General features: G+C 51.6%; 1 protein-coding gene across 4 annotated transcripts in view; it reads right to left on the bottom strand.

Annotated features, from left to right (window-relative positions):
- The window catches only part of LOC137273102 (low-density lipoprotein receptor-related protein 4-like), a 52,955-nt gene that overhangs the window by 12,826 nt on the left and 20,509 nt on the right, over positions 1-19,620 (bottom strand). For all 4 annotated transcript variants that reach the window (XM_067805553.1, XM_067805555.1, XM_067805554.1 and 1 more), the window contains exon 10: positions 669-837. In XM_067805553.1, the coding sequence (XP_067661654.1) occupies positions 669-837 (169 nt within the window). The remainder of the gene's footprint in view (positions 1-668; positions 838-19,620) is intronic.

Here is a 19,620-nt window from a genome sequence, read left to right as displayed (position 1 = left end):
ACTATTGAGATTCAGCGATCATCTCGTAAGGCCAACTATTGAGATTCAGGGATCATCCCGTAAGGCCAACAATTGAGATTCAGGGATCATCTCGTAAGGCCATCTATTGAGATTCAGGGATCATCTCGTAAGGCCATCTATTGAGATTCAGGGATCATCTCGTAAGGCCAACCCTTCAGGCCACTCAGGTTCAGTTCGCAATGCCAGCTGTGAAGGTTATATCTCAGCTTGTTCAGGTATGTTTGGATCAGTCCAAATGGAATTGGTCGTGGGGCTAGAAGAAAGTGTAAGAATTCGGATTCCTCCTTTCACCTATGATTGTACAACAGCTTTTGGTCTCTCTTTAATAACTCTCTTTAATAGGCTCTGTATATTAACAGCAGTTGCTGTATCGAGACTCTGACAGGCTCTGTATAATAACACAAGCTGCTGTGTCGTGATAGATATACACTAATAACACAAGTTGCTCTGTCGCGACTCACAGCCTTTGTAAAATAATACAAGTTGATGCATCGCTAATGAAAGGCTCCGTATGATAACACATGATGCTTTGCCGGGACAGATAGGCTCTGTATAATAAGAGACAGAACCTCGGCATAATAACACAAACTGCTGTTGCGGTTTCTCTCCACTCTTGATCAGAGGGCAGGATCACAACATATACGTACTGTGAACGAGGATCTACCGCGATCTCCCGGGGTGAGTCTAGATTAGAGTTGATAACAATCTTGAAGTTGCTTCCGTCGAGGTTGATGGAGCCGATGACATCATTGCCGGTGTCAGTGTAGAAGAGGATGCGATTGACTGGGTCCACCTCAAGTTTCTCCAGATCGGCATCTACAAAGGGGAAAGACACTCACACTGGGAAGTCCAGTAATACAATTAACACCTGTGTCTCACTCACATTGGGAAGTCCAGTGATACAATTAACACCTGTGTCTCGCTCACACTGGAAAGTCAAGTAACACAAGAAACACCTGTGCCTTGTTCACACTGGGATGTCGAGTTATAAATGTAACGGTTGTGTCTCCACACTTTAGATAGGGTTACACTTTCGTCTCTGTTTTCAGGGGAATATCGACATTTTACAAAGGTTACACTCTTGTCTCTGGTACAGGAAAGTAGAACAGAACAAAGACCAAGTGCTGTCCACCCCACTCTCTCTAAACCTACTGGCGTTCAACTGTTTCAGCTTCCTGATGTCTGTCCACAACACTTTCTCTACACCTACTGGCGTTCAACTGTTTCTCTACACCTACTGGGGTTCAACTGTTTCAGCTCCCTGATGTCTGTCCACCCTACTCTCTCTACACATACTTGGGTTCAACTGTTTCAGCTCCATGATGTCTGTCCACCCTACTCTCTCTACACCTACTGGCGTTCAACTGTTTCAGCTCCCTAATGTCTGTCCACTCTACTCTCTCTACACCTACTGGCGTTCAACTGTTTCAGCTTCCTGATGTCTGTCCACCCCACTCTCTCTACACCTACTGGGGTTCAACTGTTTCAGCTCCATGATGTCTGTCCACCCTACTCTCTCTACACTTACTGGGGTTCAACTGTTTCAGCTCCCTGATGTCTGTCCACACCACTGATGTCTGTCCACCCCACTCTCTCTACACCTACTGAGGTTCAACTGTTTCACCTCCATGATGACTGTCCACCCCACTCTCTCTACACCTACTAGGGTTTAATTGTTTCAGCTCCCTGATGTCTGTCCACCCCACTCTCACTTCACCAACTGGGGTTCAACTGTTTCAGCTCCATGATGTCTGTCCACCCCACTCTCTCTAAACCTACTGGCGTTCAACTGTTTCAGCTCCCTGATGTCTGTCCACCCCACTCTCTCTTCACCTACTGCCGTTCAACTGTTTCAGCTTCCTGATGTCTGTCCACCCCACTCTCTCTACACCTACTTGGGTTCAACTGTTTCAGCTCCATGATCTCTGTCCACCCTACTCTCTCTACACCTACTGGCGTTCAACTGTTTCAGCTCCCTGATGTCTGTCCACCCTACTCTCTCTACACCTACTGGCGTTCAACTGTTTCAGCTTCCTGATGTCTGTCCACCCCACTCTCTCTACACCTACTGGGGTTCAACTGTTTCAGCTCCCTGATGTCTGTCCACACCACTGATGTCTGTCCACCCCACTCTCTCTACATCTACTGGGGTTCAACTGTTTCAGCACCATGATGACTGTCCACCCCACTCTCTCTACACCTACTGGGGTTTACCTGCTTCAGCTCCCTGATGTCTGTCTACCCTACTCTCTACACCTACTGGCGTTCAACTGTTTCAGCTACCTCATGTCTGTCCACCCCATTCTCTCTTCACCTACTGGCGTTCAACTGTTTCAGCTCCCTGATGTCTGTCCACCCCACTCTCACTTCACCAACTGGGGTTCAACTGTTTCAGCTCCCTGATGTCTGTCCACCCCACTCTCTCTACACCTACTGGGGTTCAACTGTTTCAGCTCCCTGATGTCTGTCCACCCCACTCTCTCTACACCTACTGGCGTTCAACTGTTTCAGCTCCCTGATGTCTGTCCACCCCACTCTCTCTTCACCTACTGCCGTTCAACTGCTTCAGCTTCCTGATGTCTGTCCACCCCACTCTCCCTTCACCTACTGGCGTTCTACTGTTTCAGCTCCCTGATGTCTGTCCACCCCAGTCTCCCTTCACCAACTGGTGTTCAACTGTTTCAGCTCCCTGATGTCTGTCCACACCACTGATGTCTGTCCACCCCACTCTTTCTACACCTACTGGCGTTCAGTTGTTTCAGCTCCCTGATGTCTGTCCACCCCACTCTCTCTACACCTACTGGGGTTCAACTGATTTAGCATCTTGATGTCTGTCAACCCCACTCTCTCTTCACCTACTGGCGTTCAACTGTTTCACCTCCCCGATGTCTGTCCACCCCACTCTCTATACACCTAGTGGCGTTCAACTGTTTCAGCTCATTGATGTCCGTCCACCCCACTCTCTCTTCACCTACTGGCGTGCAACTGTTTCAGCTCCCTGATGTCTGTCCACCCCACTCTCTCTACACCTACTGCCGTTCAACTGTTTCAGCTACCTCATGGCTGTCCACCCCACTCTCCCTTCACCCACTGGCGTTCAACTGTTTCAGCTCCCTGATGTCTGTCCACCCCACACTCCCTTCACCAACTGGGGTTCAACTGTTTCAGCTAACCGATGTCTGTCCACCCCACTCTCCCTTCACCAACTGGGGTTGAACTGTTTCAGCTCCTGATGTCTGTCCACACCACTGATGTCTGTCCACCCCACTCTTTCTACACCTACTGGCGTTCAGTTGTTTCAGCTTCCTGATGTCTGTCCACCCCACTCTCTCTACACCTACTGGCGTTCAACTGATTCAGCATCCTGATGTCTGTCAACCCCACTCTCTCTTCACCTACTGGCGTTCAACTGTTTTAGCTCCCCGATGTCTGTCCACCCCACTCTCTATACACCTAGTGGCGTTAAACTATTTCAGCTCCTTGATGTCCGTCCACCCCACCCTCTCTTCACCTAATGGGGTTTAACTGTTTCAGCTCCATGATGACTGTCCACCCCACTCTCTCTACACCTAATGGGGTTTAACTGTTTCACCTCCCTGATGTCTGTCCACCCTACTCTCTACACCTACTGGCGTTCAACTATTTCAGCTACCTGATGTCTGTCCACCCCATTCTCTATTCACCTACTGGCGTTCAACTGTTTCAGCTCCCCGATGTCTGTCCACACTACTGATGTCTGTCAACCCTACTCACTCTTCACCTGCTGGCGTTCAACTGTTTCAGCTCCCTGATGTCTGTCCACCCCACTCTCTCTACACCTACTGCCGTTCAACTGTTTCAGCTCCCTGATGTCTGTCCACCCCACTCTCTCTACACCTACTGGGGTGCAACTGTTTCAGCTTCCTGATGTCTGTCCACGCCACTCTCTCTACAACTATTGGGGTTCAACTGTTTCAGCTAACCGATGTCTGTCCACCCCACTCTCCCTTCACCAACTGGGGTTGAACTGTTTCAGCTCCTGATGTCTGTCCACACCACTGATGTCTGTCCACCCCACTCTTTCTACACCTACTGGCGTTCAGTTGTTTCAGCTTCCTGATGTCTGTCCACCCCACTCTCTCTACACCTACTGGCGTTCAACTGATTCAGCATCCTGATGTCTGTCAACCCCACTCTCTCTTCACCTACTGGCGTTCAACTGTTTCAGCTCCCCGATGTCTGTCCACCCCACTCTCTCTTCACCTACTGCCGTTCAACTGTTTCAGCTTCCTGATGTCTGTCCAACCCACTCTCCCTTCACCTACTGGCGTTCTACTGTTTCAGCTCCCTAATGTCTGTCCACCCCAGTCTCCCTTCACCAACTGGTGTTCAACTGTTTCAGCTCCCTGATGTCTGTCCACCCCACTCTCCCTTCAACAACTGGGGTTGAACTGTTTCAGCTCCTGATGTCTGTCCACACCACTGATGTCTGTCCAACCCACTCTTTCTACACCTACTGGCGTTCAGTTGTTTCAGCTCCCTGATGTCTGTCCACCCCACTCTCTCTACACCTACTTGGGTTCAAATGTTTCAGCTCCATGATGTCTGTCCACCCCACTCTCTCTACACCTACTGGCGTTCAACTGTTTCAGCTCCCTGATGTCTGTCCACCCTACTCTCTCTACACCTACTGGCGTTCAACTGTTTCAACTTCCTGATGTCTGTCCACCCCACTCTCTCTACACCTACTGGGGTTCAACTGTTTCAGCTCCCTGATGTCTGTCCACACCACTGATGTCTGCCCACCCCACTCTCTCTACACCTACTGGGGTTCAACTGTTTCAGCGCCATGATGACTGTCCACCCTACTCTCTCTACACCTACTGGGGTTTACCTGTTTCAGCTGCCTGATGTCTGTCTACCCTACTCTCTACACCTACTGGCGTTCAACTGTTTCAGCTACCTCATGTCTGTCCACCCCATTCTCTCTTCACCTACTGGCGTTCAACTGTTTCAGCTCCCTGATGTCTGTCCACCCCACTCTCACTTCACCAACTGGGGTTCAACTGTTTCAGCTCCCTGATGTCTGTCCACCCCACTCTCTCTACACCTACTGGGGTGCAACTGTTTCAGCTCCCTGATGTCTGTCCACCCCACTCTCTCTACACCTACTGGCGTTCAACTGTTTCAGCTACCTCATGTCTGTCCACCCCATTCTCTATTCACCTACTGGCGTTCAACTGTTTCAGCTCCCCGATGTCTGTCCACACTACTGATGTCTGTCAACCCTACTCTCTCTTCACCTGCTGGCGTTCAACTGTTTCAGCTTCCTGATGTCTGTCCACCCCACTCTCTCTACACTTACTGGGGTTCAACTGTTTCAGCTCCCTGATGTCTGTCCACCCCACTCTCTCTACACCTACTGGCGTGCAACTGTTTCAGCTCCCTGATGTCTGTCCACCCCACTCTCTCTACACCTACTGCCGTTCAACTGTTTCAGCTACCTCATGGCTGTCCACCCCACTCTCCCTTCACCTACTGGCGTTCAACTGTTTCAGCTCCCTGATTTCTGTCCACCCCACTCTCCCTTCACCAACTGGGGTTCAACTGTTTCAGCTAACGGATGTCTGTCCACCCCACTCTCCCTTCACCAACTGGGGTTGAACTGTTTCAGCTCCTGATGTCTGTCCACACCACTGATGTCTGTCCACCCCACTCTTTCTACACCTACTGGCGTTCAGTTGTTTCAGCTTCCTGATGTCTGTCCACCCCACTCTCTCTACACCTACTGGCGTTCCACTGATTCAGCATCCTGATGTCTGTCAACCCCACTCTCTCTTCACCTACTGGCGTTCAACTGTTTCAGCTCCCCGATGTCTGTCCACACTACTGATGTCTGTCAACCCTACTCACTCTTCACCTGCTGGGGTTCAACTGTTTCAGCTTCCTGATGTCTGTCCACCCAACTCTCTCTACACCTACTGGGGTTCAACTGTTTCAGCTCCATGATGTCTGTCCACCCCACTCTCTCTACACCTACTGGGGTGCAACTGTTTCAGCTCCCTGATGTCTGTCCACCCCACTCTCTCTACACCTACTGCCGTTCAACTGTTTCAGCTACCTCATGGCTGTCCACCCCACTCTCCCTTCACCTACTGGCGTTCAACTGTTTCAGCTCCCTGATGTCTGTCCACCCCACACTCCCTTCACCAACTGGGGTTCAACTGTTTCAGCTAACCGATGTCTGTCCACCCCACTCTCCCTTCACCAACTGGTGTTCAACCGTTTCAGCTCCCTGATGTCTGTCCACACCACTGATGTCTGTCCACCCCACTCTTTCTATACCTACTGGCGTTCAGTTGTTTCAGCTCCCTGATGTCTGTCCACCCCACTCTCTCTACACCTACTGGGGTTCAACTGATTTAGCATCTTGATGTCTGTCAACCCCACTCTCTCTTCACCTACTGGCGTTCAACTGTTTCAGCTCCCCGATGTCTGTCCACCCCACTCTCTATACACCTTGTGGCGTTCAACTGTTTCAGCTCATTGATGTCCGTCCACCCCACTCTCTCTTCACCTACTGGCGTGCAACTGTTTCAGCTCCATGATGACTGTCCACCCCACTCTCTCTACACCTACTGGGGTTCAACTGTTTCAGCTCCCTGATGTCTGTCCACCCTACCCTCTACACCTACTGGCGTTCAACTGTTTCAGCTACCTCATGTCTGTCCACCCCATTCTCTCTTCACCTACTGGCGTTCAACTGTTTCAGCTCCCCGATGTCTGTCCACACTACTGATGTCTGTCAACCCTACTCTCTCTTCACCTGCTGGCGTTCAACTGTTTCAGCTTCCTGATGTCTGTCCACCCCACTCTCTCTACACTTACTGGGGTTCAACTGCTTCAGCTCCCCGATGTCTGTCCACCCCACTCTCTCTACACCTACTGGCGTGCAACTGTTTCAGCTACCTCATGTCTGTCCACCCCACTCTCTCTACACCTACTGCCGTTCAACTGTTTCAACTACCTCATGGCTGTCCACCCCACTCTCCCTTCACCTACTGGCGTTCAACTGTTTCAGCTCCCTGATGTCTGTCCACCCCACACTCCCTTTACCAAATGGGGTTCAACTGTTTCAGCTAACCGATGTCTGTCCTCCCCACTCTCTCTACACCAACTGGGGTTGAACTGTTTCAGCTCCTGATGTCTGTCCACACCACTGATGTCTGTCCACCCCACTCTTTCTACACCTACTGGCGTTCAGTTGTTTCAGCTTCCTGATGTCTGTCAACCCCACTCTCTCTTCACCTACTGGCGTTCAACTGTTTTAGCTCCCCGATGTCTGTCCACCCCACTCTCTATACACCTAGTGGCGTTAAACTATTTCAGCTCCTTGATGTCCGTCCACCCCACCCTCTCTTCACCTACTGGCGTGCAACTGTTTCAGCTCCATGATGACTGTCCACCCCACTCTCTCTACACCTAGTGGGGTTTAACTGTTTCACCTCCCTGATGTCTGTCCACCCTACTCTCTACACCTACTGGCGTTCAACTGTTTCAGCTACCTCATGTCTGTCCACCCCATTCTCTATTCACCTACTGGCGTTCAACTGTTTCAGCTCCCCGATGTCTGTCCACACTACTGATGTCTGTCAACCCTACTCACTCTTCACCTGCTGGCGTTCAACTGTTTCAGCTTCCTGATGTCTGTCCACCCCACTCTCTCTACACCTACTGGGGTTCAACTGTTTCAGCTCCCTGATGTCTGTCCACCCCACTCTCTCTACACCTACTGGGGTGCAACTGTTTCAGCTCCCTGATGTCTGTCCACCCCACTCTCTCTACACCTACTGCCGTTCAACTGTTTCAGCTACCTCATGGCTGTCCACCCCAATCTCCCTTCACCTACTGGCGTTCAACTGTTTCAGCTCCCTGATGTCTGTCCACACCACTGATGTCTGTCCACCCCACTCTTTCTACACCTACTGGCGTTCAGTTGTTTCAGCTTCCTGATGTCTGTCCACCCCACTCTCTCTACACCTACTGGCGTTCAACTGATTCAGCATCCTGATGTCTGTCAACCCCACTCTCTCTTCACCTACTGGCGTTCAACTGTTTCAGCTCCCCGATGTCTGTCCACCCCACTCTCTATACACCTAGTGGCGTTCAACTATTGCAGCTCCTTGATGTCCGTCCACCCCACTCTCTCTTCACCTACTGCCGTTCAACTGTTTCAGCTCCCCGATGTCTGTCCACCCCACTCTCCCTACACCTACTGGGGTTTAACTGTTTCAGCTCCCTGATGTCTGTCCATCTCAGACCCCCTACACCTACTGCCGTTCAATTGTTTCAGCTCCCTGATGTCCGTCCACCCCACTCTCTCTTCACCTACTGGCGTTCAACTGTTCAAGCTCCCTAATGTCTGTCCACCCCACTCTCTCTACACCTACTGGGATTCAACTGTTTTAGCTCCATGATGTCTGTCCACCCCACTCTCTCTACACCTACTGGGGTGCAACTGTTTCAGCTCCCTGATGTCTGTCCACCCCACTCTCTCTACACCTACTGCCGTTCAACTGTTTCAGCTACCTCATGGCTGTCCACCCCACTCTCCCTTCACCTACTGGCGTTCAACTGTTTCAGCTCCCTGATGTCTGTCCACCCCACACTCCCTTCACCAACTGGGGTTCAACTGTTTCAGCTAGCCGATGTCTGTCCACCCCACTCTCCCTTCACCAACTGGTGTTCAACCGTTTCAGCTCCCTGATGTCTGTCCACACCACTGATGTCTGTCCACCCCACTCTTTCTACACCTACTGGCGTTCAGTTGTTTCAGCTCCCTGATGTCTGTCCACCCCACTCTCTCTACACCTACTGGGGTTCAACTGATTTAGCATCTTGATGTCTGTCAACCCCACTCTCTCTTCACCTACTGGCGTTCAACTGTTTCAGCTCCCCGATGTCTGTCCACCCCACTCTCTATACACCTTGTGGCGTTCAACTGTTTCAGCTCATTGATGTCCGTCCACCCCACTCTCTCTTCACCTACTGGCGTGCAACTGTTTCAGCTCCATGATGACTGTCCACCCCACTCTCTCTACACCTACTGGGGTTCAACTGTTTCAGCTCCCTGATGTCTGTCCACCCTACCCTCTACACCTACTGGCGTTCAACTGTTTCAGCTACCTCATGTCTGTCCACCCCATTCTCTCTTCACCTACTGGCGTTCAACTGTTTCAGCTCCCCGATGTCTGTCCACACTACTGATGTCTGTCAACCCTACTCACTCTTCACCTGCTGGGGTTCAACTGTTTCAGCTTCCTGATGTCTGTCCACCCAACTCTCTCTACACCTACTGGGGTTCAACTGTTTCAGCTCCATGATGTCTGTCCACCCCACTCTCTCTACACCTACTGGGGTGCAACTGTTTCAGCTCCCTGATGTCTGTCCACCCCACTCTCTCTACACCTACTGCCGTTCAACTGTTTCAGCTACCTCATGGCTGTCCACCCCACTCTCCCTTCACCTACTGGCGTTCAACTGTTTCAGCTCCCTGATGTCTGTCCACCCCACACTCCCTTCACCAACTGGGGTTCAACTGTTTCAGCTAACCGATGTCTGTCCACCCCACTCTCCCTTCACCAACTGGTGTTCAACCGTTTCAGCTCCCTGATGTCTGTCCACACCACTGATGTCTGTCCACCCCACTCTTTCTATACCTACTGGCGTTCAGTTGTTTCAGCTCCCTGATGTCTGTCCACCCCACTCTCTCTACACCTACTGGGGTTCAACTGATTTAGCATCTTGATGTCTGTCAACCCCACTCTCTCTTCACCTACTGGCGTTCAACTGTTTCAGCTCCCCGATGTCTGTCCACCCCACTCTCTATACACCTTGTGGCGTTCAACTGTTTCAGCTCATTGATGTCCGTCCACCCCACTCTCTCTTCACCTACTGGCGTGCAACTGTTTCAGCTCCATGATGACTGTCCACCCCACTCTCTCTACACCTACTGGGGTTCAACTGTTTCAGCTCCCTGATGTCTGTCCACCCTACCCTCTACACCTACTGGCGTTCAACTGTTTCAGCTACCTCATGTCTGTCCACCCCATTCTCTCTTCACCTACTGGCGTTCAACTGTTTCAGCTCCCCGATGTCTGTCCACACTACTGATGTCTGTCAACCCTACTCTCTCTTCACCTGCTGGCGTTCAACTGTTTCAGCTTCCTGATGTCTGTCCACCCCACTCTCTCTACACTTACTGGGGTTCAACTGCTTCAGCTCCCCGATGTCTGTCCACCCCACTCTCTCTACACCTACTGGCGTGCAACTGTTTCAGCTACCTCATGTCTGTCCACCCCACTCTCTCTACACCTACTGCCGTTCAACTGTTTCAACTACCTCATGGCTGTCCACCCCACTCTCCCTTCACCTACTGGCGTTCAACTGTTTCAGCTCCCTGATGTCTGTCCACCCCACACTCCCTTTACCAAATGGGGTTCAACTGTTTCAGCTAACCGATGTCTGTCCTCCCCACTCTCTCTACACCAACTGGGGTTGAACTGTTTCAGCTCCTGATGTCTGTCCACACCACTGATGTCTGTCCACCCCACTCTTTCTACACCTACTGGCGTTCAGTTGTTTCAGCTTCCTGATGTCTGTCAACCCCACTCTCTCTTCACCTACTGGCGTTCAACTGTTTTAGCTCCCCGATGTCTGTCCACCCCACTCTCTATACACCTAGTGGCGTTAAACTATTTCAGCTCCTTGATGTCCGTCCACCCCACCCTCTCTTCACCTACTGGCGTGCAACTGTTTCAGCTCCATGATGACTGTCCACCCCACTCTCTCTACACCTAGTGGGGTTTAACTGTTTCACCTCCCTGATGTCTGTCCACCCTACTCTCTACACCTACTGGCGTTCAACTGTTTCAGCTACCTCATGTCTGTCCACCCCATTCTCTATTCACCTACTGGCGTTCAACTGTTTCAGCTCCCCGATGTCTGTCCACACTACTGATGTCTGTCAACCCTACTCACTCTTCACCTGCTGGCGTTCAACTGTTTCAGCTTCCTGATGTCTGTCCACCCCACTCTCTCTACACCTACTGGGGTTCAACTGTTTCAGCTCCCTGATGTCTGTCCACCCCACTCTCTCTACACCTACTGGGGTGCAACTGTTTCAGCTCCCTGATGTCTGTCCACCCCACTCTCTCTACACCTACTGCCGTTCAACTGTTTCAGCTACCTCATGGCTGTCCACCCCAATCTCCCTTCACCTACTGGCGTTCAACTGTTTCAGCTCCCTGATGTCTGTCCACACCACTGATGTCTGTCCACCCCACTCTTTCTACACCTACTGGCGTTCAGTTGTTTCAGCTTCCTGATGTCTGTCCACCCCACTCTCTCTACACCTACTGGCGTTCAACTGATTCAGCATCCTGATGTCTGTCAACCCCACTCTCTCTTCACCTACTGGCGTTCAACTGTTTCAGCTCCCCGATGTCTGTCCACCCCACTCTCTATACACCTAGTGGCGTTCAACTATTGCAGCTCCTTGATGTCCGTCCACCCCACTCTCTCTTCACCTACTGCCGTTCAACTGTTTCAGCTCCCCGATGTCTGTCCACCCCACTCTCCCTACACCTACTGGGGTTTAACTGTTTCAGCTCCCTGATGTCTGTCCATCTCAGACCCCCTACACCTACTGCCGTTCAATTGTTTCAGCTCCCTGATGTCCGTCCACCCCACTCTCTCTTCACCTACTGGCGTTCAACTGTTCAAGCTCCCTAATGTCTGTCCACCCCACTCTCTCTACACCTACTGGGATTCAACTGTTTTAGCTCCATGATGTCTGTCCACCCCACTCTCTCTACACCTACTGGGGTGCAACTGTTTCAGCTCCCTGATGTCTGTCCACCCCACTCTCTCTACACCTACTGCCGTTCAACTGTTTCAGCTACCTCATGGCTGTCCACCCCACTCTCCCTTCACCTACTGGCGTTCAACTGTTTCAGCTCCCTGATGTCTGTCCACCCCACACTCCCTTCACCAACTGGGGTTCAACTGTTTCAGCTAGCCGATGTCTGTCCACCCCACTCTCCCTTCACCAACTGGTGTTCAACCGTTTCAGCTCCCTGATGTCTGTCCACACCACTGATGTCTGTCCACCCCACTCTTTCTACACCTACTGGCGTTCAGTTGTTTCAGCTCCCTGATGTCTGTCCACCCCACTCTCTCTACACCTACTGGGGTTCAACTGATTTAGCATCTTGATGTCTGTCAACCCCACTCTCTCTTCACCTACTGGCGTTCAACTGTTTCAGCTCCCCGATGTCTGTCCACCCCACTCTCTATACACCTTGTGGCGTTCAACTGTTTCAGCTCATTGATGTCCGTCCACCCCACTCTCTCTTCACCTACTGGCGTGCAACTGTTTCAGCTCCATGATGACTGTCCACCCCACTCTCTCTACACCTACTGGGGTTCAACTGTTTCAGCTCCCTGATGTCTGTCCACCCTACCCTCTACACCTACTGGCGTTCAACTGTTTCAGCTACCTCATGTCTGTCCACCCCATTCTCTCTTCACCTACTGGCGTTCAACTGTTTCAGCTCCCCGATGTCTGTCCACACTACTGATGTCTGTCAACCCTACTCTCTCTTCACCTGCTGGCGTTCAACTGTTTCAGCTTCCTGATGTCTGTCCACCCCACTCTCTCTACACTTACTGGGGTTCAACTGTTTCAGCTCCCTGATGTCTGTCCACCCCACTCTCTCTACACCTACTGGCGTGCAACTGTTTCAGCTACCTCATGTCTGTCCACCCCACTCTCTCTACACCTACTGCCGTTCAACTGTTTCAACTACCTCATGGCTGTCCACCCCACTCTCCCTTCACCTACTGGCGTTCAACTGTTTCAGCTCCCTGATGTCTGTCCACCCCACACTCCCTTTACCAAATGGGGTTCAACTGTTTCAGCTAACCGATGTCTGTCCTCCCCACTCTCTCTACACCAACTGGGGTTGAACTGTTTCAGCTCCTGATGTCTGTCCACACCACTGATGTCTGTCCACCCCACTCTTTCTACACCTACTGGCGTTCAGTTGTTTCAGCTTCCTGATGTCTGTCAACCCCACTCTCTCTTCACCTACTGGCGTTCAACTGTTTTAGCTCCCCGATGTCTGTCCACCCCACTCTCTATACACCTAGTGGCGTTAAACTATTTCAGCTCCTTGATGTCCGTCCACCCCACCCTCTCTTCACCTACTGGCGTGCAACTGTTTCAGCTCCATGATGACTGTCCACCCCACTCTCTCTACACCTAGTGGAATTTAACTGTTTCACCTCCCTGATGTCTGTCCACCCTACTCTCTACACCTACTGGCGTTCAACTGTTTCAGCTACCTCATGTCTGTCCACCCCATTCTCTATTCACCTACTGGCGTTCAACTGTTTCAGCTCCCCGATGTCTGTCCACACTACTGATGTCTGTCAACCCTACTCACTCTTCACCTGCTGGCGTTCAACTGTTTCAGCTTCCTGATGTCTGTCCACCCCACTCTCTCTACACCTACTGGGGTTCAACTGTTTCAGCTCCCTGATGTCTGTCCACCCCACTCTCTCTACACCTACTGGGGTGCAACTGTTTCAGCTCCCTGATGTCTGTCCACCCCACTCTCTCTACACCTACTGCCGTTCAACTGTTTCAGCTACCTCATGGCTGTCCACCCCACTCTCCCTTCACCTACTGGCGTTCAACTGTTTCAGCTCCCTGATGTCTGTCCACACCACTGATGTCTGTCCACCCCACTCTTTCTACACCTACTGGCGTTCAGTTGTTTCAGCTTCCTGATGTCTGTCCACCCCACTCTCTCTACACCTACTGGCGTTCAACTGATTCAGCATCCTGATGTCTGTCAACCCCACTCTCTCTTCACCTACTGGCGTTCAACTGTTTCAGCTCCCCGATGTCTGTCCACCCCACTCTCTATACACCTAGTGGCGTTCAACTATTGCAGCTCCTTGATGTCCGTCCACCCCACTCTCTCTTCACCTACTGCCGTTCAACTGTTTCAGCTCCCCGATGTCTGTCCACCCCACTCTCCCTACACCTACTGGGGTTTAACTGTTTCAGCTCCCTGATGTCTGTCCATCTCAGACCCCCTACACCTACTGCCGTTCAATTGTTTCAGCTCCCTGATGTCAGTCCACCCCACTCTCTCTTCACCTACTGGCGTTCAACTGTTCAAGCTCCCTAATGTCTGTCCACCCCACTCTCTCTACACCTACTGGGATTCAACTGTTTTAGCTCCATGATGTCTGTCCACCCCACTCTCTCTACACCTACTGGGGTGCAACTGTTTCAGCTCCCTGATGTCTGTCCACCCCACTCTCTCTACACCTACTGCCGTTCAACTGTTTCAGCTACCTCATGGCTGTCCACCCCACTCTCCCTTCACCTACTGGCGTTCAACTGTTTCAGCTCCCTGATGTCTGTCCACCCCACACTCCCTTCACCAACTGGGGTTCAACTGTTTCAGCTAGCCGATGTCTGTCCACCCCACTCTCCCTTCACCAACTGGTGTTCAACCGTTTCAGCTCCCTGATGTCTGTCCACACCACTGATGTCTGTCCACCCCACTCTTTCTACACCTACTGGCGTTCAGTTGTTTCAGCTCCCTGATGTCTGTCCACCCCACTCTCTCTACACCTACTGGGGTTCAACTGATTTAGCATCTTGATGTCTGTCAACCCCACTCTCTCTTCACCTACTGGCGTTCAACTGTTTCAGCTCCCCGATGTCTGTCCACCCCACTCTCTATACACCTTGTGGCGTTCAACTGTTTCAGCTCATTGATGTCCGTCCACCCCACTCTCTCTTCACCTACTGGCGTGCAACTGTTTCAGCTCCATGATGACTGTCCACCCCACTCTCTCTACACCTACTGGGGTTCAACTGTTTCAGCTCCCTGATGTCTGTCCACCCTACCCTCTACACCTACTGGCGTTCAACTGTTTCAGCTACCTCATGTCTGTCCACCCCATTCTCTCTTCACCTACTGGCGTTCAACTGTTTCAGCTCCCCGATGTCTGTCCACACTACTGATGTCTGTCAACCCTACTCTCTCTTCACCTGCTGGCGTTCAACTGTTTCAGCTTCCTGATGTCTGTCCACCCCACTCTCTCTACACTTACTGGGGTTCAACTGTTTCAGCTCCCTGATGTCTGTCCACCCCACTCTCTCTACACCTACTGGCGTGCAACTGTTTCAGCTACCTCATGTCTGTCCACCCCACTCTCTCTACACCTACTGCCGTTCAACTGTTTCAACTACCTCATGGCTGTCCACCCCACTCTCCCTTCACCTACTGGCGTTCAACTGTTTCAGCTCCCTGATGTCTGTCCACCCCACACTCCCTTTACCAAATGGGGTTCAACTGTTTCAGCTAACCGATGTCTGTCCTCCCCACTCTCTCTACACCAACTGGGGTTGAACTGTTTCAGCTCCTGATGTCTGTCCACACCACTGATGTCTGTCCACCCCACTCTTTCTACACCTACTGGCGTTCAGTTGTTTCAGCTTCCTGATGTCTGTCAACCCCACTCTCTCTTCACCTACTGGCGTTCAACTGTTTTAGCTCCCCGATGTCTGTCCACCCCACTCTCTATACACCTAGTGGCGTTAAACTATTTCAGCTCCTTGATGTCCGTCCACCCCACCCTCTCTTCACCTACTGGCGTGCAACTGTTTCAGCTCCATGATGACTGTCCACCCCACTCTCTCTACACCTAGTGGGATTTAACTGTTTCACCTCCCTGATGTCTGTCCACCCTACTCTCTACACCTACTGGCGTTCAACTGTTTCAGCTACCTCATGTCTGTCCACCCCATTCTCTATTCACCTACTGGCGTTCAACTGTTTCAGCTCCCCGATGTCTGTCCACACTACTGATGTCTGTCAACCCTACTCACTCTTCACCTGCTGGCGTTCAACTGTTTCAGCTTCCTGATGTCTGTCCACCCCACTCTCTCTACACCTACTGGGGTTCAACTGTTTCAGCTCCCTGATGTCTGTCCACCCCACTCTCTCTACACCTACTGGGGTGCAACTGTTTCAGCTCCCTGATGTCTGTCCACCCCACTCTCTCTACACCTACTGCCGTTCAACTGTTTCAGCTACCTCATGGCTGTCCACCCCACTCTCCCTTCACCTACTGGCGTTCAACTGTTTCAGCTCCCTGATGTCTGTCCACACCACTGATGTCTGTCCACCCCACTCTTTCTACACCTACTGGCGTTCAGTTGTTTCAGCTTCCTGATGTCTGTCCACCCCACTCTCTCTACACCTACTGGCGTTCAACTGATTCAGCATCCTGATGTCTGTCAACCCCACTCTCTCTTCACCTACTGGCGTTCAACTGTTTCAGCTCCCCGATGTCTGTCCACCCCACTCTCTATACACCTAGTGGCGTTCAACTATTGCAGCTCCTTGATGTCCGTCCACCCCACTCTCTCTTCAGCTACTGCCGTTCAACTGTTTCAGCTCCCCGATGTCTGTCCACCCCACTCTCCCTACACCTACTGGGGTTTAACTGTTTCAGCTCCCTGATGTCTGTCCATCTCAGACCCCCTACACCTACTGCCGTTCAATTGTTTCAGCTCCCTGATGTCAGTCCACCCCACTCTCTCTTCACCTACTGGCGTTCAACTGTTCAAGCTCCCTAATGTCTGTCCACCCCACTCTCTCTACACCTACTGGGATTCAACTGTTTCAGCTCTCTGATGTCTGTCCACCCCACTCTCTCTACACCTACTGGCGTTCAACTGTTTCAGCTCCCTGATGTCCGTCCACCCCACTCTCTCTACACCTACTGGCGTTCAACTGTTTCAGCTCCCTGATGTCTGTCCACCCCACTCTCTCTACACCTACTGGAATTCAACTGTTTCAGCTCCCTGATGTCTGTCCACCCCACTCTCTCTACACATACTGCCGTTAAACTGTTTCAGCTTTGTGATGTTCGTCCACCCCACTCTCTCTACACCTACTGGCGTTCAACTGTTTCAGCTCCCTGATGTCTGTTCACCCCACTCTCTCTACACCTACTGGAATTCAACTGTTTCAACTCTCTGATGTATGTCCACCCTACCCTCTCTACACCTACTGCCGTTCAACTGTTTCAGCTTCCTGATGTCTGTCCACCCCACACTCCCTTCACCAACTGGGGTTCAACTGTTTCAGCTCCCCGATGTCTGTCCACACTACTGATGTCTGTCAACCCTACTCTCTCTTCACCTGCTGGCGTTCAACTGTTTCAGCTTCCTGATGTCTGTCCACCCCACTCTCTCTACACCTACTGGCGTTCAACTGTTTCAGCTCCCTGATGTCTGTCCACCCCACTCTCTCTACACCTACTGCCGTTCAACTGTTTCAGCTTCCTGATGTCTGTCCACCCCACTCTCCCTTCACCTACTGGCGTTCAACTGTTTCAGCTCCCTGATGTCTGTCCACCCCACATTCCCTTCACCAACTGGGGTTCAACTGTTTCAGCTAACCGATGTTGGTCCACACTACTGATGTCTGTCAACCGTACTCTCTCTTCACCTGCTGGCGTTCAACTGTTTCACCTCCCTGATGTCTGTTCACCACACTCTCTCTACACATACTGGGGTTCAACTGTTTCAGCTCCCTGATGTCTGTCCACACCACTGATGTCTGTCCACCCCACTCTCTCTACACCTACTGGGGTTCACCTGTTTCAGCTCCCTGATGTCTGTCCACACTACACTCTCTACACGTATTGGGGTTCAACTGTTTTAGCTCCCTGATGTCTGTCCACCCAACTCTCTCTACACCTACTGGGGTTCAACTGTTTCAGCTCCCTCATGTCTGTCCACCCCACTCTCTCTACACCTACTGCCGTTCAACTGTTTCAGTTCCTGATGTCTGTCCACCCCACTCTCCCTTAACCTGCTGGCGTTCGATTCTTTCAGCTCACTGATGTCTGTCCACCCCACACTCCCTTCACCAACTGGGGTTCAACTGTTTCAGCTCCCTGATGTCTGTCCACACCACTGATGTCTGTCCACCCCACTCTCTCTACACCTACTGGGGTTCAACTGTTTCAGCTCCATGATGTCTGTCCACCCCACTCTCTCTACACCCACTGGGGTTTAACTGTTTCAGCTCCCTCATGTCTGCCCAACCCACTCTCTCTTCACCTACTGGCGTTCTACTGTGTCAGCTCCCTGATGTCTGTCCACCCCACTCTCCCTTCACCAACTGGGGTTGAACTGTTTCAGCTCCCCGATGTCTATCCACACCACTGATGTCTGTCCACTCTACTCTTTCTACACCTACTGGCGTTCAGTTGTTTCAGCTCCCTGATGTCTGTCCACCCCACTCTCTCTACACCTACTGGGGTTCAACTGTTTCAGCATCCTGATGTCTGTCAACCCCACTCTCTCTTCACCTACTGGCGTTCAACTGTTTCAGCTCCCCGATGTCTGTCCACCCCACTCTCTCTTCACCTACTGGCGTTCAACTGTTTCAGCTCCCCGATGTCTGTCCACCCCACTCTCTCTACACCTAGTGGCGTTCAACTGTTTCAGCTCCCTGATGTCCGTCCACCCCACTCTCTCTTCACCTAATGGCGTGCAACTGTTTCAGCTACCTGATGTCTGTTCACCCCACTCTCTCTACACCTACTGGGGTTCAACTGTTTCAGCTCCCTGATGTCTGTCCACCCTACTCTCCCTACAAATACTGGGGTTCAACTGTTTCAGCTCCCTGATGTCTGTCCATCTCAGACAACCTACACCTACTGCCGTTCAATTGTTTCAGCTCCCTGATGTCCGTCCACCCCACTCTCTCTTCAACTACTGGCGTTCAACTGTTCAAGCTCCCAGATGTCTGTCCAATCCACTCTCTCTACACCTACTGGGGTTTAACTGTTTCAGCTCCCTCATGTCTGTCCACCCCACTCTCTCTTCACCTACTGGCGTTCTACTGTTTCAGCTCCCTGATATCTGTCCACCCCATTCTCCCTTCACCAACTGGTGTTCAACTGTTTCAGCTCCCTGATGTCTGTCCACCCCACTCTCCCTTCACCAACTGGGGTTGAACTGTTTCAGCTCCCCGATGTCTATCCACACCACTGATGTCTGTCCACTCTACTCTTTCTACACCTACTGGCGTTCAGTTGTTTCAGCTCCCTGATGTCTGTCCACCCCACTCTCTCTACACCTACTGGGGTTCAACTGTTTCAGCATCCTGATGTCTGTCAACCCCACTCTCTCTTCACCTACTGGCGTTCAACTGTTTCAGCTCCCCGATGTCTGTCCACCCCACTCTCTCTACACCTAGTGGCGTTCAACTGTTTCAGCTCCCATTTGTCCGTCCACCGCCCTCTCTCTTCACCTAATGGCGTGCAACTGTTTCAGCTACCTGATGTCTGTTCACCCCACTCTCTCTACACCTACTGGGGTTCAACTGTTTCAGCTCCATGATGTCTGTCCACCCCACTCTCTCTACACCCACTGGGGTTCAACTGTTTCAGCTCCCTCATGTCTGTCCACCCCACTCTCTCTACACCTACTGCCGTTCAACTGTTTCAGTT

This window comes from Haliotis asinina, chromosome 2, assembly GCF_037392515.1.
Source record: "Haliotis asinina isolate JCU_RB_2024 chromosome 2, JCU_Hal_asi_v2, whole genome shotgun sequence".
Lineage (NCBI taxonomy): Eukaryota > Metazoa > Mollusca > Gastropoda > Lepetellida > Haliotidae > Haliotis > Haliotis asinina.
The sequence above is the reverse complement of the archived record's forward strand: the minus strand, read 5'-3'. Positions and strand labels throughout refer to the sequence as shown.